The 26,531-nt window shown below is 34.3% G+C and overlaps 5 protein-coding genes and 1 non-coding gene across 7 annotated transcripts; 3 read left to right on the top strand and 3 right to left on the bottom strand.

The window, feature by feature from the left end:
* The first annotated feature begins 2,362 nt into the window (after window positions 1–2,362).
* On the top strand, window positions 2,363–4,480 carry LOC106325809 (flotillin-like protein 3). The gene is made up of 3 exons (XM_013763857.1): window positions 2,363–2,743; window positions 3,093–3,658; window positions 3,829–4,480. Exons 1-3 carry the CDS (start codon window positions 2,380–2,382, stop codon window positions 4,306–4,308), a joined length of 1,410 nt encoding a protein of 469 aa, XP_013619311.1. The 5' UTR covers window positions 2,363–2,379; the 3' UTR covers window positions 4,309–4,480.
* A 4,897-nt stretch (window positions 4,481–9,377) lies between these two features.
* TRNAL-AAG lies at window positions 9,378–9,458 on the bottom strand. Its single transcript has one exon. It is a non-coding gene; the product is annotated as a tRNA-Leu (tRNA).
* Window positions 9,459–9,704: 246 nt separating this feature from the next.
* On the bottom strand, window positions 9,705–12,459 carry LOC106322703. The gene is made up of 3 exons (XM_013760808.1): window positions 12,222–12,459; window positions 11,723–12,010; window positions 9,705–9,966 (listed from the first exon to the last, which is right to left on the bottom strand). Exons 1-3 carry the CDS (start codon window positions 12,237–12,239, stop codon window positions 9,919–9,921), a joined length of 354 nt encoding a protein of 117 aa, XP_013616262.1. The 5' UTR covers window positions 12,240–12,459; the 3' UTR covers window positions 9,705–9,918.
* A 1,166-nt stretch (window positions 12,460–13,625) lies between these two features.
* On the top strand, window positions 13,626–16,988 carry LOC106327153 (ABC transporter F family member 5). Its single transcript, XM_013765221.1, has 5 exons — window positions 13,626–14,567; window positions 15,324–15,665; window positions 15,745–16,065; window positions 16,151–16,537; window positions 16,614–16,988. The coding sequence occupies exons 1-5, from the start codon at window positions 13,755–13,757 to the stop codon at window positions 16,812–16,814; spliced, it is 2,064 nt and encodes a 687-aa protein (XP_013620675.1). The 5' UTR covers window positions 13,626–13,754; the 3' UTR covers window positions 16,815–16,988.
* A 4,158-nt stretch (window positions 16,989–21,146) lies between these two features.
* Window positions 21,147–21,666, top strand: LOC106326622. The gene is made up of 2 exons (XM_013764548.1): window positions 21,147–21,380; window positions 21,465–21,666. The coding sequence occupies exons 1-2, from the start codon at window positions 21,175–21,177 to the stop codon at window positions 21,664–21,666; spliced, it is 408 nt and encodes a 135-aa protein (XP_013620002.1). The 5' UTR covers window positions 21,147–21,174.
* A 1,769-nt stretch (window positions 21,667–23,435) lies between these two features.
* Window positions 23,436–25,007, bottom strand: LOC106325810 (probable WRKY transcription factor 51). 2 transcript variants are annotated; one of them, XM_013763861.1, is made up of 3 exons: window positions 24,731–25,007; window positions 24,490–24,645; window positions 23,436–23,806 (listed from the first exon to the last, which is right to left on the bottom strand). In XM_013763861.1, exons 1-3 carry the CDS (start codon window positions 24,955–24,957, stop codon window positions 23,596–23,598), a joined length of 594 nt encoding a protein of 197 aa, XP_013619315.1. In that variant the 5' UTR covers window positions 24,958–25,007; the 3' UTR covers window positions 23,436–23,595. The 2 variants fall into 2 exon arrangements, with proteins under 2 accessions (XP_013619315.1, XP_013619312.1); XM_013763858.1 differs by having other exon boundaries at window positions 23,437–23,806; window positions 24,490–24,648.
* Window positions 25,008–26,531: the final 1,524 nt, after the last annotated feature.

The following is a 26,531-nucleotide window of genomic DNA, read 5'->3' as shown; positions in this document are numbered from 1 at the left end:
TTTCTAGAGAAACAAAGACAACAAAAGTTTCAAACCTCTTTGACCTTTATCATTTGTTAGTGAAGGAAGAAACTATGCACTAAAACAGTATTTTTTGAATTTTTAAATTTTTGAATTTTTCTAAAAATCTATGTGTTTTTCAGTAAATTGTCTATATACTGAAGCCTATGATCTTTAGTGTTATTTTATAATTTCTAAACACATTCTACATTTGTATTAATTTATATTAAACTCTATTTCATAGTACATGGACATCGTTTTAATTTTTTGTCAATTAATTTAGTAAAACTTCATAATATTCCCTAAATTGGTGGTCTAACCACTATAAAATCGTTATTTTCTAGAGAAACAGAGACAACAAAAGTTCCAGACCTCTTTGAACTTCATCATATGTTAGTGAAGGATGCAACTGTGCATTAAAACAGCATTTTCATATTTTTGATTTTTTCTCAAAACCTATGTGTTAACTAACTCCTACGAAAATATTGATTTTTCAGTAAATGCTCTATATACTGAAACCTATGATCTTTAGTGTTGTTTTAAAACTTCCAAACACATTCTATATTTGTATTAATGTATATTAAACTTTTTTTCATGGAACATGGGAATCATTTAAATTTTTTGTCATTTAATTTAGTAATACTTCCTAAATTGATGGACTAACCACTATAAAATCTATATTTTCTAGAGTTTCGAAGACAACAAAAGTTCCAAACCTCTTTTACCTTCATCATAAGTTAGTGAACGATGCAACTATGCATTAAAATAGTATTTTCATATTTTTGAATTTTTCTCAAAATCTATGTGTTTAGTGTTGTTTTAGAATTTCTAAACACATTCTACATTTGTATTAATTTATATTAAACTCACTTTCATGGTACATGGGAATCATTTTAATTTTTGTCAATTAATTTAGTAAAACTGCAGAATACTCCCTAAATTGGTGGACTAGCCACTATAAAATTGCTACTTTCTGGAGAAACGGAGACAACAAAAGTTCCAAAACTCTTTGAAAGTCATCATATGTTAGTGAATGGTGCAATTATGCATTAAAACAATATTTTCACATTTTTGAATTTTTCTCAAAATCTATGTGTTAACCACTACGAAAATATTGAATTTTTCGGTAAATGCTCTATATATTGAAGCCTATGATCTTTAGTGTTGTTTTAACACACTATACATTTGTATTAGTGTATATTAAACTCTCTTTCAGGGTACATGTACATCGTATTAATTTTTAACGTTAAAACCCCTCAACTAAGTTTATTTTGGGTAAAAACCCTCAAACTAACTTTATTTAATGAATTAAACCTTAGAAGGTCATAATTACCATTACTACCAGTAAATCTTTAGTTTAGGAATTTCTACATTAGGTAAACATAGTTGAGGGGTTTTCCATTATAAATCTTAAAAATAAAAAAAAGTTCAAAATTTTATAATATTATCTAAAAATTAGTAACTTAAATTTTCAAAATCAGCATATTTTTTTTTGTAAATATAAAAGTTTGATGTGTTTTTAAAATCAACATTATATATGTATAAATTAAAAATGTAAAAACCCATAAAATATAACAAAAATTATCTAAATATTTGCCTATAATAAAATTACTAAAAGATTAAAATTTTTGAAAAAAACAAGAAAATATAATAAAAATTATATCTTATCTATTAATAATGTAATAATAAATCTTTAGATAATTTTTATATTTTCTGGGTTTTTACATTTTTTAATTTATACATATAAAATCTTGATGTTAAAAACACATCAAACTCATATATTTACAAAAAAAAAAAAATTAAATGCTAATTTTGAAATTTTAAGTTACTAATTTTTAGATAATATTATAAGATTTTGTTTTTTTATTTTTAATGGTAAATCCCCTCAATTATGTTTACTTAATGTAGAAACCCTCTGACCAAAAAAAAAGAAAAAAAAATGTAGAAACCCCTAAACCAAAGATTTACATGTAGTAATGGTAACTATTACCTGCTATGGTTTAATTCATTAAATAAAGTTAGTTTGAGGGTTTTTTCGTTAATACTTAGTTTGGGAGTTTTTACCCAAAACAAACTTAGTTTGGTGGTTTTTACCCAAAACAAACTTAGTTTAGAGGTTTTAACATTAAAAATCCTTTATATAAATATACCATTAATTTGATATACAAGAATTGATTTAGTAGACGTTGACAATTGTTTTTTGAAAAATCGTGTAGATCACCAAATCGAACAGGCAAGATTCTCAAAAAGGAAGTTGAAAATTATATTTGTTAATTTTCCTCTGATTTTCCTAAATACGCGTTTTGAGGAGTTATATAAGTCAAAGCGTCCATCTCAAGAAACAAATAAAAGACCTAACGTTCCAAAGAGAAGAAAAGAATGGGTTACAAAGTTGCTAGAGCATCGGAGTATCTTGCCATCACCGGTGGCGGTATCCAAGACATCAAGCTTGCCAAGAAGTCTTGGGTGTTTCCATGGCAATCCTGCACCGTCTTCGACGTTTCTCCTGTCAACTACACGTTCGAGGTCCAGGCCATGAGTTCCGAGAAGCTCCCTTTTGTCATCCCCGCCGTTTTCACCATCGGTCCACGCGTCGATGACCCTCACGCTCTCTTGTTGTACGCCATGCTTATGTCTCAGCATGATAAGCACTCGAACCACGTCAACGAGCTTGTTCAGGGTGTTATCGAAGGAGAGACTCGTGTTCTTGTTGCATCCATGACCATGGAAGAGGTCTTCAAAGGTAATATATTCGCTATGTTTCGGAAAATTAAATCTGTTTAAAAAAACCTTTATTTAAAAAAAATACATGCATATTACATGTTTTTTTTAGAAAATTTTATTCGTTAATACTGATAAACTATAAATTTTAAAAGTAATATAAATTTTAAAACTAATTGTGCTTGCTAAAACACTATTGGTGTAAAGTTATAAGAAACTGAATCACATAAAATAATATATTTATCATCAAAATTTCTATTTTTAATATGTCTAGAAACACAAAAATACATTTTTTAGAATCAGAGGAAATACTAGAGTTTGAGTTTGTTAGGTTTTGCTTGTATCACAATCCAATTTTTGATGTATTGTAGGAACAAAGGAATTCAAGAAGGAAGTATTTGAGAAGGTCCAACTTGAGCTAAACCAGTTTGGTCTTGTGATCTACAACGCCAATGTCAAGCAGCTCGTTGACGTGCCTGGACATGAGTACTTCTCTTACTTGGGTCAGAAGACACAGATGGAAGCAGCTAACCAAGCCAAGATCGATGTAGCTGAAGCAAAGATGAAAGGAGAGGTCGGTGCAAAAGAACGTACCGGGCTCACAATTCAGAATGCAGCAAAGATTGACGCTGAGTCAAAGATCATCTCCACTCAGAGGCTAGGAGAAGGGACAAAGGAAGAGATCAAGGTCAAGAGTGAGGTCCAAGTGTTTCAGAATGAGAAGGCGGCTCTTGTTGCTCAGGCTGATGCAGCACTTGCGATTCAGAAGGCTGCTTTGACCAAAAGCTCTCGTGTGGCTGAGGTTGAAGCTGCCAAGGCAGTTGCTATGAGGGAAGCTGAGCTTCAAACTCAAGTTGAGAAAATGAATGCATTGACTCGGACAGAGAAGCTCAAAGCCGAGTTCCTAAGCAAAGCCACTGTTGAATATGAGACCAAGGTAATGCATAGCTAATTCAAAGTCTTAATTAAAAAAAAATCTACTATCTAGAAGTCATGTAACATATGTATAATATTCTCTAAAATTTGGAGTCCAAAGCGAATGTTTTATCCAGAAACCTAGACCTTTGCTTTTCTCAGATCATGACATTGTTGTTGTTATTATGACAGGTGCAAGAAGCAAACTGGGAGTTATACGACAAGCAAAAGAAAGCAGAAGCTGTTTTGTACGAGAAGCAGAAGCAAGCCGAGGCGACTAAAGCTGCAGCTGATGCAGCCTTCTATGCTAAACAGAAAGAGGCAGAGGGACTTGTCTCCATGGCCAATGCTCAAGGGACTTATATCAAGACTCTTCTTGGTGCAGTTGACAACAACTACTCAGCAATGAGAGACTTCTTGATGATCAACAATGGGATTTATCAAGATATCGCCAAGACCAATGCTATGGCCATCAGGGACTTGCAGCCTAAGATAAGCGTGTGGAACCAAGGTGGTGCTGGTGTTGATCAGGGGATGAGTAGTGGTGGTATGAAGGATATTGCTGGACTCTACAAGATGTTGCCACCTGTTCTTGATACGGTTTATGAGCAGACCGGAATGAAGCCACCGGCTTGGATTGGTACACTACGTGGTGCTGAGTCCAGACAGTAACTTCAGGTTCAACAACACAGCGGTTGAGAGTTTCAAGAGTGTTTTCTTTTTTCTTTATTTTATGCTTTTGGATGATATCTTTTATGGTTGTGAACTTGGAAGTCAAGTCAGCGTTTGTAGAGAACCACAATTTCATCTCACAATTGCAAGCCGTGACTGACAGGTTTTTAATTGTTTCTTTTTCTGTTGCTCAAAAAAAAAAATTGTTTATTTTTCTTTGACTATCGAAAATTTGACTTTAATCAAAGTGCTTATTGTTGACGGAAAAAAAAATCAAAGTGCTTATTATTTTATTTACTAGGTAATAACCTGCGCATTGCGCAGAATATGATTATTAGTTTCGTTATTTTTTTAATAAGGAGATATTAATCTGGATATCGGTTCGGTTTTAGGTTGTTTTTGGTTTTTAATCTCCTAAAATATAACTATCATTTTAAATAAGTATTTATTTGGTTTGTTCGGTTAAAATGTTTGATTTTTTTTTCTGTGATAATTAAAAATTACTAATATTTGTTTGTTTTCATGTTATGAATCTTAGATAGTCATGATGTCGAACCAATGGTTTCATATTATAGTTTCTAAACGGATAATAGTTAAAAAAGAAAAGAAAATTATGAAGACAAATCATTTTACTACAATTTGGTTGATAGTGAAAGAAGCATTAAGAAAAAGAATATTTTAACTTAAAAAAAATAGATATTTCAATTGTGGTAAATACTTAATTATAAGGTGCTCACGTCAATGTGCACATGTATGTGTATGTAAAAGTATATAAAGATGGTTAATAAATATATAAAGATGATGTTAATTAATATTAAATGACATTTTTTTTTTCAAAATAATACATGAAAAATAAAATTCTTAAAATGAAATTATTTAAAAACAAAAAATATTGTAAAATTTATATAAACTATAATATATAACTTATATATAATTCTTTAAATATATGTATATATATGTATGCATATAACGGATCAAATTGAATATCCGTTCCTATAAATATTGATATTTGTGATTTGTTTTTTTTACGGATATTGCATTTTAGTATTTGATTTACTTCGTAAAGTAACATATATCTGAATTTTTCGGTTCGAATCAAAATTTATGAATAATTTGTCCAGCTCTATTCTCAAACAGTAAAAATAACATAAACAAGAACCATGCATGTGAGTTTTATATTAAAAAAAACGTAAAGTACATACTGTGAACATATTTATGTAGAATTTGGTTAAAAAAATCTCTACATGTAACATGTGTCCATTCTAGTGTGAAAGCATTTATTACAATGTTTATACACGTGACATCTGAACGCATTTATTACAATGCTTCTAGTTTAATATACAAGGGATATGTAGTATCAATTATTGAAGTTGTATATATTGAATATTGGCTAGTGGATAAAACTGCGATGGTAGGTACAATATAATATTTTTTTAAAAGCTTGACTATGTTACGCAATGGAGTTGACGAAAAAACGTTACATGATGGCAGACACATTTTACTTAAATATAGTTTTGTAACATTATTTTATATAATACATACAAGTTTATTCGTTGCAAATTGTAATAAAATAAATCATTAATTTCAAAACAAAAATTAATAAATTCTATCAATCATAAATCACATGTCATCACATTACATCAATTATTGAACTATCATTGAAAAATGATGAAAGTATAAATTTTTTTTATGCATAACTAACAACTCACCAACCACAACTATACATGATTATATATGTAAAAATCAAATGTTATAGATGGTTGTAAAGGATTAGTGACAAAATTATTTATTTATATATCTGAATAATAAAAATGATAACTATTAAAAAAATGATAACTATTTAGAATATTTAAAATTAAATTTAAATAAAATATCAATCATCATATTAATATGATTCTAAATTCGTATAATGAGTTTTTTTAGAAAAAAATGATTTAAAAAAAAAAAGAAGAAGCCAATATACCTACCATGCAATGTTGGGGTTTCAAGGATATAGGATTCGATCTGGTCGGCCTATCATGTGAAACTGATTGTGATGGCTATTTGTAGGATGCACATTGTGGGAATACATTGTTGATTTCTCTGGACAAGCTTGTGGATGAAGGATGAGCTCCCACTACCAATGTGCCACTCTTCGTCTGTATGATTTAAGCATTGTGCGTTCTGTTGTTTTCGTTTGGTGTTATGCTGAACTCCAACATCTTATATTGTCCAGTGATGCTGATTGTGTGAACTATCAAACTGTTAACAAGTTGAAGAGTCCCTTGATAGCTAAGGTACACACAATCTAGCTTGCAAACCATCTAGATCTGCTAAATTCAGATAATGCGATTATGGTTGTCTTTTTTGTCGTCTGGAGTTAAAGATTGTAGTAAATGAAGACAATGCTTTTGTTGTCTAGGCTAGCTCACTACTGTTGTTTTCAAACTAAGTTGCGTAGCGTAATCTCTCTCTATATTTTATACTTCTGGTGAAATTATTTATCTACTTCGTTGATTATAACCACTGATCTGGCTTGAGAAGTTAAGTTTGATCACAGACCTTTTCTCAGGCAGCAAAGAGGCTTGTTAGTGGTAACTGAAGAGCAAACTGCAAGATTTCCGTCTTGACCCCTCTATCATGTGAGAAATATACAACTTAAAACAATTAGCTGTCTGCTGGCTTGGATAAAAAAAAAAGTTCTCACTGAGGATGTTATATTCACTATGCATAGGTTGGCTGGAAGATGCTGCTTTGGGAAGATCAAAATTATAGCTGAAGTCTGGGCATTTCGGGTATCGGTTCGGTTTGGTTCGGATATTTCCGGTTTACTACTTGACCTATTTTCGGTTTGATTTGGTTTGGATAGTTTTGGGTTCGGTTCGGTTCGGATAGTAAATGTAAGAACCGGAAAATACCCGAAAAAATTGGTTCTCATTTGGATCCGGTTTGGGTTAGGATAGTTCGGGTAGTTCGGATAATTTAGATAAAATATCGGTTATTTAGGGTAAAATATCAAATAATTATGATGATTTAGATAAAAAAAAAATTGGATATTTCGGATTACTTTGGATATTTCGGATAATACTATTCGGATAGTTTCAGATACTTTCGAGTAGCTCCAATACTTTATCCTCAACTATTTTCAGATACTTTAAATAGAATTTTAAATTAAAAATATATATTTAGTTATGTTATATGTATATATAATTAATATTTTTATATATTCGGGTACCCGTTCGGTTCTCGGTTCGGCTATTTGAGGGTATTGGTCCGGTTCCGGTTTCGGATATTTCGGTTCGGTTCTGGTTCGGTTCTTCGATTCCGGTTATTTTGCACAGGCCTAGCTGAAGATTTGGTAAGCTCATTTAACACAATCATACAAAGTACAAACACTCAGTACTTAAAGTTAACTTATCAGACACGTGCATCTAGTTTGAAATGAACTTGCTGCTTGCTGGTAATGTACATTTTAATTTTTGAATGTGAATGATAATGTTGAGCCCGTATTAATTCTTGATCCTAACAATACGGGTGTAGATTGATATACATACTGGCATGTGAGTAATTGCTAATGGACGCTACACTTTGTCTTAAGACAGGGAGTTATTACTAAAGATGTAGTTGAACTGAGGAAATCAATTGAACCCACATTTACCTCATAATCACGAATTGAACTAAGTTGTATACTCTGGAACTCATGACAACGACACTGTAAGCTCTGCTCTCAGCTTTAATTGATTTTAGTGAAGCTATAGATAACCTGGAAGAAATATATATCCTTGTTATTGTTAAATAAGGTGCTGGGACAATCTCGACCATGAAGAAACATCGTCTAAGGTCATTTCATTGATGATTTTTCAGTTTATGATTTTGTAAGATAATCACAGTAGCGATTCCATCGTGTTACATGCAATGAAATACCTTTCAGTAGCTGAAGAAGACGATATCTCATGGTCACTTATCCAAAGCTGCGTTCTCTTCAATTGCTCAGACCTCATTCATACCGATGCAAGACATCCTCGGACTTGGAAGTTGTGCCATGATGAACACTCCAGCCACTGAGGTTACCCAACTTTTTTTTTATCATAATCAAAAAGCTAGAATGAAATTTGAAAAACTAGACATTGCTGCGTTATCACATAGTCCATGTCTTGGCAGTTATTAGACTGTTGCTTTCTAAGTGCTAACAATGTGGACATTACGCAAAAGGTGGGAAACTGGGGATGGAGGATTCCGAGTTCAACGAGCTTTGATCATCTTCAAGCTAACCGACCCATAATTATTCCCTTTTATATAAACATGGGCTAACTGTATTTAATGGCATTAAGATTTGTTTATTAGAGTGTTCACTTAAAATTGGACTTGTTGATTGATGGGTTGAGCCGGACCCTTGCAATAGTGCAACGCATGGGCGATTCATGAAAGCCCAAATAGCAAGCTATCTTGGAGGGCTTTCACCCTAAAAAAATAGAGTTAATATCGTGTGGGCCACTGACCCACATATCAGATATTAAACTGATAAGAACATATACACTTGATCTTAGCCAAAAGGCCGAGAAAGGTATGAATTGGAAGTTAGACAAGGCCTCTTATTTATACTCATCAGGATATGATCACCTTCCTTCTAGCTAAGCGAGATGGGACAAAAACATAACATAGTTGTTTACTTTGCAACCGCCTATAGGCTATTCCGGACTTTTTACTTATTTCGTTTCTGTTTGCAGTGATTACAGATATAAGTAAAACCCAGGAACACTTTGAGCTTGGTTTTTAAAATCGAAGTTCAATGAGATCTATGTGCACTGAGGAGGGTCATAGGTGATGGGTTTTAGAATGCAAGCTCTGGGAATCTGATAAGTGATAAGCAATAACACTGTCTCATCTTGTGCATTTCTTTCATCATGATGCGATGTTCAAAGCAAACGTGGTTCTAGTCTGTAAATCTTCAAAAACATGTAATCTATATAGCCTTGTCTTCCACTTTGATTGATGACTTTAATCAGTAAGTAGCACGGGGAGAGGTTTAGACCGACGGCTTTACGTGGAATCAGTCACAATATCTGTTTTCATCAAAAACAAAAAGATAGTGTTGACAGTGGTATTTGAACCCACGCCCTTTCGGACCAGAACCTTAATCTGGCGCCTTAGACCAACTCGGCCATATCAACTTTGGTATTTTCTTGAAGTCGAAACCATACTAAAAACAAAAATTAATCTATATTAGTACTACAATACTACTCAACAGGAGTTTAGTATACATCTATTGAATCTATCCCTGAATCTTTCAGGTATCTGTTGAGTTTAAGACTTGACGAGGATGGTTGCGTTAAACTAAGTGTGACTGTTAAATGGCACACACATTCAGTAAACACGACTTATCTTTTTATATAAATGCATCGTAGTATGTATCACAATATTGAAAAGTTACCAATCTCTAAAGAAAGAAAGCTACATTAGTTAGACAATTGTAAGATAACAGTAAACAGTACATAAACTTGATTAACGCTGCTGCTTACGCAGGAATGTATGTAAAAAAGTGTCACTCCCATTTCTCATTTCTTACTTCTTTATTATAAATAAGTGAAACACATCTCCTCATTGTCTCTGACTCTCTGTTACGAAATAGGGTCAAGCTTTAACGCAGCAGTTGAAGCAGCTAAAGATTCCTCTCCTCGTCTGTTCCAAAGTCACATATACATCTACTCTATTAAAATAGAGTCATTAAAAAAAATCTACTATACAAATGTCTATTTGGACTAGTTCATTAGTATCTAACGAATTAAATTATTAATTAGATATATTTATACATGTACATGAATGCAAGCCATATTTATGGATAGTCCCTATATTCTTGCAGAAAGATTTTGTAACAATAAAATGAAGAAAGATCTTTACTACGATCTATTTATGTGTATTAAATAGGTGTAATATATCTATTCAAAATCAACTATAGCGATATATATAGATAATCATCACTACACACTTACGTCATATAATAATTTTCTACCAAAAACACTTGATTAGTAACAAAAATAAAAAAAATTTGCTAACTTCAACTCCAATTTTTTTTATGTTATGGACTATTAACTATTTTAATTTACACACCCATTGTTAATACTAATAATCATTTGTTTGTTGTTTTGTATTTGAGCTTATTTTTCTTAAAATTTTGTCTCTAAATTTAAACATTATCCTAAAAAATTTCATTATCATTTATTTTGGCATTCAGATAGAAAAAAATATTTATCTTAATTTTAGTATATTAATAAATTTTTAAAAACTAAATTTTGTTACACATTTATAAAGAACTTTATGAAGTAATAAAATTTATTAAACATATGTAATTAAAAAATACAATATTCAAACTATAAAATGAATAAGGTTAAAAGAAATTATAACAAAATATATTCTCCCTACCATTTAAATATCATACTATATAATAATTTTTAATAATAAAATTAACTATAATTGTTATATTAATTTAAATTTCTTAATAAAACTGGAAAAAATTTGCACGGGTCCGAATCTAGTATTTATTTACACATAAGATTAAGAGTGTCTTATCCCCAAAAAGGAACTATTATCTATGTCAGTTCACATGGTAGGTACAAGAAATAAAAGCCACATCTTTCTCATAAAGGGTTATGCTTTACTTTGATTGAAAGAAACCATCCATCACAACAACTATATTGCTTTGATTTAAATGAACTCTCACCTTATTATCATTCTGGATGAATAAAAAATTTAATCCTTACTCATATTGTATACCTTTGATGTGATTCTCTAACAATATAAACTCAATCATACCCAATACAACTCCATATCTAATAAAACCTCAAAATCTAATTTATGAAGTTATGTGTGGTATTGATATAATGTGTAATAAATAGCATCAAGCAACTGACTATACCAAACACTGAAGGACCACAGTTCCCCAATTGCTAGAACTAGCCATTTTATAACCTAACCAACCAAAGAAGTCAAGGCCCACATCAAATGAATACACATAGCTAGAGTCCACAAACACAATCATCCATTTCCTAGACAAAAACTCAGTCAGAACCTAACAAAAAATGTGAAGTTTTATAGAAAAAGGTAAACTAGAACAAACAATGTGTGACTCAAAATCTAACCATACAAAGCTACAAAGTTAGATTCCCCAACCTAACCAAATTAAAACACCCTACCTACTGGTTTCAAGACAATCAATTATCCAGATCATATACACCCACATCAAGAAAATTGAATGTTAAGATGGAAAATTAAAGTATGAGCACATGATCAGCTAACAAGAACAAACAATGCATAACCAAAATATAGTGCTACAAAAATAGATTCCATAACCTAACAATGGGACAAAGCATCCAGAACACACAATCAGTCATTCAACTCAAGATAGTCATATAACTTAAAAAGAAGCAAGTGGCCTTACAGATGGAGGATGTCGCTGGTGGTGAGGGATTAACTCATTGTTGGTTATGTTGTTGTCACTGTGGACAGTTGTGAGCTTAGCCTTAGTTTTATCAACCGAAGTAGGTTGATTGTGAAATGGGTTAATGAAGTCTTGTTCATTGCCAAGACTGGCTCGAGAAGGATCTCTCTTGTGCTGTTTCCTCATCTCTCTGATCTTTGAGAAATCCATTGAGTAATCAGGAACGGGCCCTCCTTTCTGATCCCAGTCTCCAAACTGTGGTACTGATAGCCATGGCGAGTTCTTGTTCTGTCAACAAAAAATCTCCACATATTCAAAAACTTTGGTTTTGAGGTAAACAAAAGAAAACCTCCTAAGATCAATTGAGATTATGATATTTAAGACACGCAAAACATGGTTTAACTCAACAAAGATTCATGATATCGATCTATCAGAGACTAGTTCAAAAACATAAGGGTTTAGACAAGAAAAGAGAAGATGGGGTTTGAGAGATTTAAACCTCCTTTTGATCTTCCATATGATCAAAGCTGTAGAGAGAAGAGAGCCTTTCTTGTTATTTTAAAGAAGATGATATTTGGAGCAAGAAAGATGGTAAATAAAGAGAAATATATAAAGCTGATAAAGGAAAGGTATGCAAAACTTTAATACAGCAAAATCACAGCGCGATTGAGTGGTAACGACTACAATGTTACACCAACATATCAATATTTTCTTTCTGCATTTTCTTGTCGAAAAAGGTAAGCGAAATTATCATAAGGCCATTCACTGGGACACGCACAAGTTTACTTGGTCTTTATTAGATTGGAAGCTGGCAAATAATTATCAAATCTAATCTGATATTTTAAAATAAATATAAAGCAAATTAGTATCAAAACAGGATTTGTTGATGTTTCATATTCTTTTCTTCCTAGAGAACTAGTGATTTACACATACTCCACAACTTGAAAAAAAAAAATCTGATCACATGACAGAAAAGAAAAGCCACAAGTACAAAAATCAAACATTAGCCGACTATTTATCTCTAGTGAGTCTGTGTCCATTCAATAACTACAAAAGTCTACAACTAGTTTATAAATTAAGGACTTAGTTTGGTCAGATATAATCATGGAGGCGATTAACATAACTTAGTGTTTGATGTTGAATGTTGTCAGCTGATTGCATGGAGGCGATTAACATAACTTATCTCAAATAGTAAAATTATTCAAATTTTCTAACGTTCTGGAAATTATATAGTAATACTAATACCCTTTGTAGACAAGTAACATTGGTGGCTTAATGGCATCCACAGAGCAGCTTACGTTGTTTGGTGCTGTAGTTGGACAAGTGGCAGATCATGAGAAGTGTGAATTGTTCAAAGGAGTGATGTGAACCACAAAGAGGTAACTCCACCGGATTACGCAATACGCAGTGTTATCTTCAACCATCTTCTCTCACAACCACAAACAATAATATTTTCTTCTTATTTCTTTGTTGTTGTTGTGACTTTTGTATTACTGACCTAACAAATAACTCTATTCGTTTGATCTAATTCAAACCAATTCTACTTTATATTCTATAATTGAATAGAATATAGGTTCACTATATTTATAGAGTAATTCATTTCGATGTCGAGTAATTCATTTTATGTCTTTATTTTATTTTACTATAAAATAGAGTACTATCAAAATCAAATAGAGTTATTTTATCGAGTGAAAAATAGAATGAAATATTGGAGATAGTTTTAGATAGATGAAAAAAATTCATTATAGTTTTTTTTTTATCTTCTATTGTTTTTATATTTGGAATATATGGAGAGAAAAAGGAGCGAAAGAAAATACGCAAACCAAAAACAAACCACACAAAATAAAATAAAAATAATTAAACGAATACAATAAAATAATTATCTCTTGGGTCACACAGAACCATTTAGATAGAAGAAACCAAACCTCTTATCAAACCACACTCTCTCTCTCGCTCGCCCAGAGAGTTTCTTCCTCTGCTTCATCTTCCCCGGTAGAGCGAGGGATTCTCGAAAAAACCCAAACTTTCAATCATGGGTTTATCCACAAACCTCCACACCATCAACCTCCGCTCCACTTTCTTCACCGGCGGCCTCCGCCCATCTCCAATCGCATCAAACTTCATCAAAGTCTCCTCCTTTCCAATCCCTAGACGGGACACCACCACAATCAGATCATCCCAAGTCTCCACAATCACCCCCGTAAAAGAGCAACAAAACGACGTCGAATCACTCTTCTCCACCCCAACGACCCAACAAGACTCCGACCGCAAACGAAAGAACTCCTCCTCCTCCGGCGTCTCCTCCGGCGTGAAGCTCGAGAACATAACCAAAACCTACAAAGGCGTCACGGTCCTCAAAGACGTCTCCTGGGAGGTCAAACGCGGCGAGAAAGTAGGCTTAGTCGGCGTCAACGGAGCAGGAAAGACAACGCAGCTCCGAATCATAACGGGCCAAGAAGAGCCAGACTCGGGCCACGTGATCAAGGCCCGGCCCAACATGAAAGTGGCCTTCTTGAGCCAGGAGTTCGAGGTGTCGATGAGCAGGACGGTTAAGGAGGAGTTCATGAGCGCTTTCAAAGAAGAGATGGAGGTTGCTGATAAGCTCGAGAGAGTTCAGAAGGCGATCGAAGGTTCGGTTGATGATCTGGAGCTCATGGGGAGGTTGCTGGATGAGTTTGATCTGCTGCAGAGGAGGGCTCAGGCGGTGAGTTTGGATAGTGTTGATGCGAAGATTAGTAAGCTGATGCCGGAGTTGGGGTTTGCGGCCGAGGATGCTGATAGGCTTGTGGCTTCGTTTAGTGGTGGGTGGCAGATGAGGATGTCGCTTGGGAAGATTCTGCTTCAGGTATATGGACATGATATGATAATCACAAGCTGATAGGTTTCCGTTTAGAAGCTTAGGTTGATTGTGTGTAGGCCTGAGGCATTTTGGGTATTGGTTCGGTTTTGGTTTGTTTGGTTCTAGAGATATAGGATCCCTTCGAATTTTAGGAAATTCGGTTCAGTTATTTCGGTTTTCGGTTTGGTTGTAACAAAGTTGGGAACCGGTTAATATCCGGAATTTGGTTTCTGGTTCCGGTTTTCGGTTTAAAAATCAGAAAATTTGGATTTTTAGAATTAAATGTCAGATTCTTTTGGGTTTTCGGAAAAAAAATTGGCGTAAATATTCTGGTATGAAAGATTGATTGAATTCAAACTCCCAACTGGAAGCTAATGTGCATTTTGGGTGTCGGTTCGGTCTATTTTATGATTTGATTGAATTCAAACTCCCAACTGGAAGCTAATGTGCATTTTGGGTATCGGTTCGGTCTATTTTGGTTTTGTTTTCTTCGGTATAAAATTCATTCGAATATTTATGAAATTCGGTTTCAGTTTGGTTATTTTGGTTACAAACTTGGGAACCGGATAATATCCGAGATTTGTTTTCGGTTCCGGTTTTTCGGTTAATTTGGTTTTAAAATCAGAAAATTCAGATTAATCGGATTAAATATCAGATTTTTTCAGATAAAAATCCGGATTAAATATTCATGTATGAAATGAATGATTGAATTCAAACTCCCAACTAGAAACTAATGTGTACTGTGTGTGTTTCTATGAGTAGGATCCAGATTTGCTGCTACTCGATGAACCTACAAACCATTTGGATCTCGACACTATTGAATGGCTTGAAGGCTATTTGCAAAAGCAAGAGGTTCCCATGGTCATCATCTCACACGACAGAGCCTTCCTCGATCAGCTCTGCACCAAAATCGTCGAAACCGAGATGGGTGTCTCCAGGACATTCGAAGGCAACTACTCGCAGTACGTCATCTCCAAAGCAGAGTGGATCGAAACTCAGAACGCAGCTTGGGAGAAGCAGCAGAAAGAGATCGAATCAACTAAGGACTTAATCGCTAGGCTCGGTGCTGGTGCTAACTCTGGCCGTGCTTCCACTGCAGAAAAGGTTAGCAAGCAAGCAAAGCTGATCATTGCTGTGATTAGCAAGTTTGAGCTTATGTTTCCCCTTTTTGTTTTTGTAATAGAAACTAGAGAAGCTGCAAGAGCAGGAGCTTATAGAGAAGCCTTTCCAGAGGAAGCAGATGAAGATCAGGTTTCCTGAGCGTGGGACTAGTGGGAGATCTGTAGTCACGGTTAAGAACGTTGATTTTGGTTTTGAGGATAAGATGCTGTTCAAGAAGGCGAATCTAGCGATAGAGAGAGGAGAGAAGATTGCTATCATTGGCCCCAACGGGTGTGGCAAAAGCACGTTGCTGAAGCTTATAATGGGTTTAGAGAAGCCAATGAAAGGTGAAGTTTTCCTCGGAGAGCACAATGTACTACCAAACTACTTTGAACAGAACCAGGTTTGTTTTCACTTGAACAAATAAAGATAAGGGTTGTTTGTTAGTTTCTTTCTTGACATTGTTTTGGTTTTTTTTTTTTGGTTAGGCTGAGGTTCTTGATTTGGATAAGACAGTTCTTGAAACGGTCTGTGAAGCTGCGGAAGACTGGAGAAGTGATGATGTAAAAGGTCTTCTAGGACGTTGCAACTTCAAAGCAGACATGCTTGATCGGAAAGTCTCTCTTTTGAGCGGTGGCGAGAAAGCGCGTCTTGCTTTCTGCAAATTCATGGTGACGCCTTCGAATGTGCTTGTTTTGGACGAACCGACCAATCACTTGGACATTCCTTCTAAAGAGATGCTTGAGGAAGCGATAAACGAGTACCAAGGCACAGTGATTGCAGTCTCACACGACCGGTACTTCATCAAACAGATTGTTAACAGAGTCATAGAAGTTGAAGATGGTTGTTTGGAAGATTACGCAGGAGACTACAATGTAAGAGTCCCACATCTCTTACTTTTGTTTGAATGTTGTCTTATTGAATGTGTGGATATTCTCTATGTTGGGGCAGTATTACTTGGAGAAGAACCTGGAAGCTAGAGCAAAGGCGGTGGAGAGAGAAGCAGAGCTAGAAGAGAAAGCACCGAAAGTGAAGGCGAAGTCAAAGATGTCAAAAGCAGAGAAAGAAGCGAGGAAGAAGCAGAAGATGCAGGCGTTTCAACAGGCGAAACAGAAGTCAAAGGCCAGCAAGAACTCCAAGAGATGGAACTGAAACACTGAAAGGAGTCTGAGATATATATATATATATATATATATTTTTTTTTTTATTAGAAACAGTCTTCTTTCTTTACATGTTTATTTTGTGGATTCAGTTTGTATAGTTAGTTATACTTTTTTTCAGTTTAAGGAACGATTAAGAAACTTAACTGTCTCAGATTTTGGATTAGAGGACACATTATCCGGAAGGAAGAACTCTGCCAAACCGAAAAAGCTGAAACGAGACACCAAAAAAAAACTGAAACGATTAGTCTTTTTATGTAATGTTTAAACTAATTAAATCGTCTTTTAATGTAATGTTTTAACTAATTAAAAGGCAGAGAGATACGCAGGAACCTTTCAAACCTAACAGTGTTTGTTTGTTTGTTCTGCTTCTCTTGATGCTAGAAACATGGTACCACTAGCAGGTGGTGTTGTAGGAAGAAGTAGTTCACAAAACAGCCGAGAAATTAAGTTACCAAACAAACCGCACATGATGAAATGTAATATTAGCGCCATCCGTACGTTGATACTTTTCAAGCCCGATAAGCCTAATATTAATGGGCTTTATTCTGTTTTATATGTTTTTCATTAGCTTCAATCTATTTTCTCCATGTTTAAGACTTTTTATACATCATGTTTTTAATTCGTTACTTTTAAAATTGACTCATACACTTTTCTGAGAATCCCAAAAATTCATTGTTTGTTCATACTTCCATTAATTATTTGATTTCATACTACCCACTGTAGGTAGCTGCAATAAGAAATTCAATGGATACAGTGAATTTAAATGTATAGTTAAACAAATTTACTACAAGTTTCTTTTGTGAAATCAAATATGAATGACAATGTTCTAATTGTTTTGTGAAGTAATATACATAAGCATGTGTCTTCAAATTGTTTTAATTTTTAACACATGTCCTACTCAAATGACGTATCAATTTCAAACTTATTTAACTATCCCTCCTAGGCCTGGGCGTTCGGGTACCCGTTGGCATTCGGGTCGGGTTTTTTCGGGTTTTCGGATTTTCGGATTTACGCTTCTAGGTCCCATACTAAAATTTTATTAGTACGGGTCGGGTTCGGATAATAACAATTCGGGTTTGGTTCAAAATTGTATTGCATCATAAAACCCATAAAGTAATCATATATCTTTTGGATTCGGGTTATATCGGTTCGGTTCGGATATAACAAAAGTAAAAAACAATTTTTTTGAAGTAAACATCTAAATTAAATAAAAATTAATCTATCACATATAAAATTGATAAAATAACAATAAAATGTTAAATGAAGCATGAAAACAAAAATAATTTGTAAATAATATGTATTGCCTTATAGATAGTAGACTTTTTATTTCAATGATCAAATTATAAAATACTTATTTATAACTAATTGTGTACTTAAAGCATTTATTAGAATTTTAATATTTATTATTATATATAATATTACCACAAATATTGAATTTAATAATTGTAATACTTATATATATTTCAAAATATTTATATTTACTATTAATTTCGGATTTTTCGGGTTACCCGTTCGGGTTCAGTTAATAACACTTCGGGTTCGGATATTTTTTGTACCACCCTACAAGACCCGTTCGGGTATTTTTACGTTTCGGGTCAGATAACGGGTCGGATTTTTCGGTTCGGGTTCGGTTCGGATTTCGGGTTCCGGATTTTATGCCCAGGCCTAATCACTCTTATTCCCACTACCAGCAAAGTGAAATGTTTATGTACATGAACCATACCTTCTGCTAAAACAATATCCATTTGAATTAGCTTGTTGGGCTAAGGTCATCTATTGAAAGAAAAATCTTTTGTTCTATAGCTTTTTAATTTTCATGATTTCCTATTATTTTCTGCTCAAAATTTGCATATGCTTTTCTTATGAATTATTTATTTTTCATTTACATATAACCCTTAAAGAAACCTCAAAATTAAACATTTTAAATATGTAAAATTAAATTAATATATATACCATATTACTTAAGATTTTATATTTTCAAAACTTATCAACATATTACAAGTTATAAAAATGCAAGATCGCCAACGAAAATCATGTTATTGGTTCATACGCAATTTATTTCAACCTATTGCTTGTCGGACCCAAATAGTTAATCGGACTTTAGCAACTAGACAATGATAAGTAGTAAGAAGGTTTGAGACATGCAGACGAGAGCGATTAAAACCGCAACCATCTTCATGAATTTGGCGGCCGCCTGCCTTCTGATTGTCCTTGGCATAATCACGATGTCTATGGCGTTCAGAACACGCTCGTGCTGTGTTGGTGGGTTTCTGCTAGTGGTTGCAGGTTTGGGTCTCTCCTACTTCTATGCAGCTCCTGTCAGAAAGGCATTCAAGATGGTGGGATTTGATCTCACAGGTACAGCTGCCACAGACAGCACACCCTTCAGGTTTAGGACGGTGACTTTACCACCTGGACAGTGACTTTAGCCCACAAAACTCGGTGTTGTGACATGGATGTCAGAGTGTGTAGTCAAAGCTGTCCAATCATCAAGTGTTCCAGGCATTTTAGCTGCACTTGGTTTAGCTTACAACACCATTCTTATTGAACTCACCAGAAGTTGGTATTGAAACCATTTTGCAACTAGAGAATCAGACAATCTTGTAAACAAAATTTGATGAGGCCATGAGAGGGTGTTTTGTTAAAAGATAAACTATGGGGATAGAAATAGAGAAGTGAGGAACATGAATGTCTAACTTAACAATAATAACTCTCAAGTAAGTTAGCTCCACAAGCATCACTCTCTTATCTCTCTCTCCGCCCTTCATCTTCAAGATTATTATCACTTGATCACCCTTCGATCTCCCTCTACACCTCGTCCTCAACCGTCCGATCACTCTCCATCTCCTCTCCTCGAGTCACTCTAAGCGCCACCGCCCCATCCTCGCCGGAGAAACAGAGCAATCCTCAAAAGAATAGAAAAACTATTCACTAGTTCTCATCATGGCTGAGGACAAAAGATCTTTCTTCTTTGCTGACATACTACGAAGTTCGAACTCTTAGTTCGCAGTTTCTTCTGACTCAAGGAATCAACCCATGGAACACTATTTCAATTCTTTCTCATGAACAAGATGTGCCGTAGAGAATAAGATCAGCCAACAGAGTTTCTTTCTCTATTTTCCTCTAATAACAACAGAGAAGAGAGAAGAGAACCTAAACTCCCCAAACAAGAAAAACCACAAAATGTCCTTAATCCAAGAGCAAAGAAGAGGGACATAGAAGAGGAAGGAATGGCTGTTAAGTAAATTTCATGGAGAGTACAAGATAGAGAGGGCTGTCTGAGGACTGTACGTTTGTGTGGTAATGGTTTGGTTTGAAGATTTTAGAAGGGTCCATGTGGATCAGACACATCTTTAGGGCAAAACAAATAATTCCAAAATGAAGTAGACACATCTTTTCACCATATACGTAAGTTTATAAACCCTTTTATACACACTTCCAAAAAAAAATATATATATAGGAATTGGTAATCTTCCATTTTTAATATAAATAACAAAAAAGAAGGAAAGAGCTTAATTAATCAATTTTACAAATTTGCCAATTTGCCAAAATAGCTTGTTACACAGCCCTACTTACCTTGTTACACAAGGTCGTACAAAAAAAACCTAGCTTCTTTCTCCAAAACCACCTTACAATTAATTACACCGCTTCTCACGGAGTTGCATGCAGCTGGCGTATCAATGTCTATGCAAGGCCCTATAGTCCCCACAGACAGTAACACAAGCATCTCTTACTTTTTGCAAGTATAATCTGAATCTCTATGTCTTATTGAATGTGTGGATTCTCTCTGGCAGTATTACTTGGAGAAGAAATCACCAAAAGTGAAGGCGAAGTTAAAGATCGATGTTAAAAGCAGAGAAAGAAGCGAGGAAGAAGCAGAAGATGCAGGCGTTTCAACAGGCTAAACAAAGGCCAGCAAGAACTCCAAGAGTCGCAACATATTTTATTCTGGATTCAGATTGTATAAATATACTTTTTTCAGATAAGGAACGATTAAGAAACTTAACTGCCTCAGAATTGGATTAGAGGTTGATCACTTGTAGCCAGATTCGATACCAGTAGTTAGCTGAGCACATTTATCTGGAACCGAGGAACCGAACCGGAAAAATTGAAACATAGCACCAAAAACTGACACGATTAGTTTTTTTTTTAATGTAATGTTTAACTAATTAAAAGACAGATTAGCTTCAAAAGTCAATTGTAGGTGTTAACGCAGGAACCGTTCAAACCAAAATGTGTTTGTTATGCTTCTCTTGATGCTAGAAACATGGCACCAACTCCCTCTCTTTGTCTCTTCTATCATTTCCTTTTGACCCTCTGAATGCTTTTTACTTCAACAACATATAGACATGAAGGAATCATTAAGAATCAGATTTGGTTTCTCATTCTTATTCTTCATCCTCATCATCTTGATCATCTCATGGGGGATTTCACCAGTATCTTCAGATGAGGGTGTCGCCAGGAAAGAAGAGAATCCGTCGCTTTTAAAGATCATATGTGGGATTTGTGGCGCAATGCAGAAGATCCAGATGAAGCTTTACCCTCCAAATCTTGAGTAAACAAACAAACAACCATTCATATACTATGGCAAGTCTCCTGGTTGATCTTAAAGCTCATGTGTGTTGCTTTGTTGTGACAGTTTTAGAAGCAACAGCGACAAAAACAACAAGGACGGAGGAGAAGAGAAAGGAGAGAAAGTGAAAGAGGCGGCGACAAGGAGCCTTGAAGTAAGCAAAGAAGCTATTGAAGACTCTGCAAAACTAGCAGGTGGTGTTGTAGGAGAAATAGTTCACAAAACAGCTGAGAAAGTCACCAAACAAACCTCACATGATGAAATGTAATCACCTCATAATGTTAGTAAACAATTCAGATCCAAATACCATTTGCCATTTCAAAAGGAACCAATCATAGCGTTAAAAAACTTTGGTACACTGTGAAGTACATGAAATACCTAGAACAGAGACGATATAAAAAGCTTGAATGCTCAAAACTTTTCCTCAAAAATATTTTTACTAAGAATCGTTTAAACAGACTCAACAACTCTGTCTAATCAGATTTCTGTGACTACACACAACCGTGTATCACGATTGACCAATTTCTAGCTACCCAAACGTGAGAACTACAACCTCTTACAGTTCTCTCGTTTATCACTCTTTCTCTCAAAACTCTAATGCCTTGATATTTTTTCTTAGAAAGTGTACTTCTTTCTTAGGTTCCATCCTCCTTATATACCACTGCGTGTAAAAATTCTTCATAATCTTCTTTCCATATCTTTCTCTTGTTTCCATAACCGTGATCTAGTATCATCCAAGTCACTAAACCAGCTATCACATCAGTTGATACTCTGAACCGGAACCAGCTTGAACCGGCTTCAATCATCACTCGAAATCTTGATTCAACAGTACAAAGATTAATAAACCTGAATCAGCAACCACCAAAGACTCGAACTTGGGCCACATAATGGCGCCAAGATCTGCCCTTTCACGTTCCCTTCCTACACTTCCTTCATTCTCACACTGTTCAATCAAATCCCCAGCGTGCCGGTTCCAATCCAAACCCAGAAGAAACAGAGCTTCCGGAGACACTCTAGCAACCTCTGATTCCTCAAAAGTTAAAAAAGACTTTATTAGGGATATATATCACATTGGAAATTACGAGGGACATTAACTAATATATAAAAGTTTAGGATCAATCCACTAGTCACCGATTAGTTTTAAGTTGGAAGACCATAATAAACTCGAATCTAATAGACTTTTTATGATTCAATCACCACACGCCGATACTAATCAAAATCCCCGGAAATCAATACTAAAAAGTTACTGAAATCGATCGAGAGAAGCATCAGAGATCGGAGATCCATAGACGCACCAATGGATTCCTTCGAAATTACTAAAAGATAAAAGTGTCTCTGAGGTTTTGGCGGGAGAAGAACAAATGAAACGACGACTCCCTTTTCTGTTTAACTTGCTAAAATGTAGAAGATGACATCGGTTCGGTTCTATTTACCGGGTTATAACAAACCGGATCCTAATCAAACCAGTTAAACCAAATCCGTTAGTTATGTTATTGTTAACCGTAATCGTTGACCTCGCTGGCGCGTAAAAGTTGTTACCGCAGACATGCTTTTCAACCGAGGTAAAATTTTGTCATCTGGTTTTATATTCCACACACGCGTAGTATTTATGCTAAATTACATTAAATTAATATTGGTTTACTCTTTTAAGCTAACAAATGTTTAAATCAATGAAAATATTAATCGTAAACCTCATCAACTAATTAATAAGATTATTCACAAACTCTAATAGATTAATCTGAGTTTCAGTCCAAACTTCCTTGTTAATATACATATACTTCCCAAGTGAAAATCGAGTTCATATTTTAAGCAATCGAGTTCATATTTTAAGCAATCATGTGATTTTTTTTCTTAAAACTTTCACTACCAGAAGAGATCACTTACGTACCACGGTTACATATAATTTATAGAATATATAGTTGGTTTGATTTGTATCCGTGAATAACATCCACACGAGGAAACTCATTAGCTAGAGTCATTTACATATTTTACTTTTATCCGTCAAGGGCCTCTTCCAAACCTATTTTAGCATTTATAAACACAACACTGCAAATTAGCAACTATGTATATATACATTGATATTTTGATACCTTATATAACCACAAGAGGTTAATTTCATAATTAACCATGTACATTATCAAAACATTCAGAACCAATACATAGCGATCATTATAATGATGGTAGATATCTAATAATCTCAACATGGTGGAAATGTTTGGATAGATTGAAGAAGAGAGTGTTGCTTCCAGTTATCATGATCATAAACCATGTCACTGTAATAGACGTGTGATGGACTCTCATGGTTATGGACTCCTTCATAGGTTGTAATCACATAAGCTGCATTTTCACCATCTCTCTCTACCCTCTTCTTCACCATGCAACCTTCACTTGAGCATTTGTAGTAGTTCCTATATACATTTTCACATTCATTAATTCACCGTCTATTAGTTTTGATTACTTTTACAAGTATTCACTATTAAACTATATAACCGAAGGGTCCTTAATTGATCTACAAATTATGTATTCCAGATACAAATGGGCGATTTGTTTTGTTTCTCCTAAGATATATGAGTCAAGATAAGAACTTTATGATGAATAATTATATATGATCACACATGGATTATTTCTGATATCCATTTGCTTGCTTCGTACTTTGATGTTATTTGCTTTCGATTTCATCATCGTGGGAACCTTGTCTGGGAAGATGGTCTCGATAAACAAGCCCTTAATGGCTTTGTACCAAACCCGGTTTAACCCTTTTGAATGAATTATTAGGTGAACAAAAAAAAGAGTCAATTCACCACTAACCAATCAGAAGTCTATGTATATATATAAACAAGACATGTATACACAAGGATGCATATGGAATCTGTATTTTAATACAAGTGGTTTGGTAAATGATAGAGGACCATTAGACAGTATTCAAATGACTATATGATCTAGCTAGTGGTTATTCTATAAACCTTAGAAGAATTACAAGACGGTGACAGAAAATGATCAAACAACGATATGATCATTTTAAAACAATTAATTAATATATTATAAATCAACAACTAAATCAAATTGTATTTATTTTTAATTAAATGATTACCTCTTGTTAGTGTTGTTCTTGACAGATTTCTTCCCATACTTCCTCCACTTATAACCATCATCCATCACATCAATCTTTGTTCTCGTTCTAATTGCAACTCGATGACCCATCTCCTTCGTCTCTCCATCTTTACTTCCCCTATTTTTGCAATCGAGACTACTAAAAATAAACCATATATATTAATACAATTACTATACATATTTGGTTAAGAATCTAGCCAACAAATATAACTAAAACTCACGTTGATTCCTTTTTCCTCAACGTCGTAAGTGCGCTGCCGGATCCGCCGCTTTCGCCGGTAACGAAGGTTGTCGGAGATGAAGTTTCCTCCTGGATTAAACCATTGTTGCCTCCTTCACCAACACTGAACATCAAATTGGAAAAATCATAATTATCCATGAAAGAATAAATAGAGTTTTCATCGGATAAGAACGTGAAATTAGGGCTAGGGCTTTGAGAGGGATTCATTCTTTTTTTTTAACAATAGAAACAATAAAGGAGAGAGAAAGTGCAGGTGAAGAAGGGTAGACAAAGAAATGAATGGTCTTTTATTTATAATTTAAGATTTTAACTTTGTAAAGAAATATAATTAAGAGATAAGATTTAATAACATTTACTACTTATGACAAGCAAGTTCAGGGTAGATACTACGAAGGTGCTTCAACATCACGTGTGAACGAAGAGGACTTTGACGATGAGTGTCATCGTAATGACGTATGCACAGACGGCATGGACGTGAAAAAGTGAGCTTCCACTTAAAGTAGAGTATTTTTATCCCTAAAACCTTATTTGATTCTTATTTATTTTATTATTATTTTATTAAAAAAAAAATTAAATCAATCGTGGATCGTACGTGTAAGTGGAGTGAGAGTTCAAAAGGCGTTCTTTATTTCGTAACTTTTGACACCGTTTTTTTCTTGTTTCAGTGGAGCCCGGATGGATAAAGATGCTCTAATGAGGTTTGGATAAATAGATCATTATCGTTTTCGTTATAGTGATTAGTGAGTGCTCAGTAACGTGAACATTTGGGTTTTGGTATTTAGATCGACGGCTGAGGATGTAAGTTGTATGTTTGCTTCTGTTGCGTCTGAAACCGACAGAACGTTTTGTAATTTACAGTGCACACCAAGACAATAAGACTTGACTTATTGAATTCTGAAAATGTAACTATATACTTTATAGAGATACTGTGACAAACTTTATCGATATGTTTGGCCTAACTTACGATTTAAAGATATATAAACAAAAATATTTGCTATCAGGTCTAATATATTTATGCAAATATAAACAAAGATATCTATATTTGACTAATCCGATCCTGTTATAACATGATACATAGTTCTATAAATCAGTCTAAAACAAAATCATTTTGTTAATAAAGTATACTCCAGTTTTGATAGGAAGCCTATAACTGATGACGACATAGTTTCTTACTGTCGACAAAATATTACTATAATTTCTTCTAATTATTCGTTTTGTTTCCTTCCAAAGTTTCGGGCACACAGCATGTATCAAGAATCCCTTATATATATAAAGAAAAGCATTGTAATAAATATTTTTACACTAAACTAGACATATGTCAAATGCAACGGCAGACTTAAAATTGGTTTTTTGGGTGTCACTAATTGAACTTGATTCAATTTAATACTAAAATAAAAGAAAAAAGAAAAACAAACATAGGACTTGAACCCAAGTTCTTAAGAAAAGGTGTGTCAGAAGAGGTGTAAAAAAACCAACCAAGCTATGTTTTTCTCAGTTGAAAGATATAAAATTGGTAGAATATAAATTTAACATGTGTCAGGTGACACCCCTTTCACCAACATGGATCTGCCTCTGGTCACGTGTAGAAACATTGTAACAAATGTGTTCACACTAAAATGGGCACATGTCACATGTAGAGAGCTTCTCAACCACACTCCACATAAATATGTTCATATTATGTACTTTACATTTTTTTAATATAAAACTCACATGCATGGTTCTTCTTTACGTTATTTTTACTGTTTACGGACAGAGCTGGACATGACCACAAATAAACTTCC

The sequence above is a fragment of the Brassica oleracea genome, chromosome C2 (genome assembly GCF_000695525.1).
Source record: "Brassica oleracea var. oleracea cultivar TO1000 chromosome C2, BOL, whole genome shotgun sequence".
NCBI classification, from domain to species: Eukaryota; Viridiplantae; Streptophyta; class Magnoliopsida; order Brassicales; family Brassicaceae; genus Brassica; species Brassica oleracea.
This window is presented reverse-complemented; position numbering and strand designations above follow the sequence as displayed.

Coding starts and splice junctions, on each gene's coding strand:
- LOC106322703 (XM_013760808.1), bottom strand. Junction 9,967..11,722: donor ACCAGCGACATCCTCCATCT/GTAAGGCCACTT, acceptor ACTTTGGAACAG/ACGAGGAGAGGAATCTTTAG.
- LOC106325810 (XM_013763858.1), bottom strand. CDS start 24,957: ATGAATCCCTCTCAAAGCCCTAGCCCTAATTTCACGTTCTTATCCGAT. Junction 24,649..24,730: donor TTGAGGAAAAAGGAATCAAC/GTGAGTTTTAGT, acceptor GTTTATTTTTAG/TAGTCTCGATTGCAAAAATA. Junction 23,807..24,489: donor AAGAACAACACTAACAAGAG/GTAATCATTTAA, acceptor AAATGTATATAG/GAACTACTACAAATGCTCAA.
- LOC106325809 (XM_013763857.1), top strand. CDS start 2,380: ATGGGTTACAAAGTTGCTAGAGCATCGGAGTATCTTGCCATCACCGGT. Junction 2,744..3,092: donor CATGGAAGAGGTCTTCAAAG/GTAATATATTCG, acceptor GATGTATTGTAG/GAACAAAGGAATTCAAGAAG. Junction 3,659..3,828: donor CTGTTGAATATGAGACCAAG/GTAATGCATAGC, acceptor TTATTATGACAG/GTGCAAGAAGCAAACTGGGA.
- LOC106327153 (XM_013765221.1), top strand. CDS start 13,755: ATGGGTTTATCCACAAACCTCCACACCATCAACCTCCGCTCCACTTTC. Junction 14,568..15,323: donor TTGGGAAGATTCTGCTTCAG/GTATATGGACAT, acceptor TTCTATGAGTAG/GATCCAGATTTGCTGCTACT. Junction 15,666..15,744: donor GTGCTTCCACTGCAGAAAAG/GTTAGCAAGCAA, acceptor TTTTTGTAATAG/AAACTAGAGAAGCTGCAAGA.
- LOC106326622 (XM_013764548.1), top strand. CDS start 21,175: ATGAAGGAATCATTAAGAATCAGATTTGGTTTCTCATTCTTATTCTTC. Junction 21,381..21,464: donor CTTTACCCTCCAAATCTTGA/GTAAACAAACAA, acceptor TTGTTGTGACAG/TTTTAGAAGCAACAGCGACA.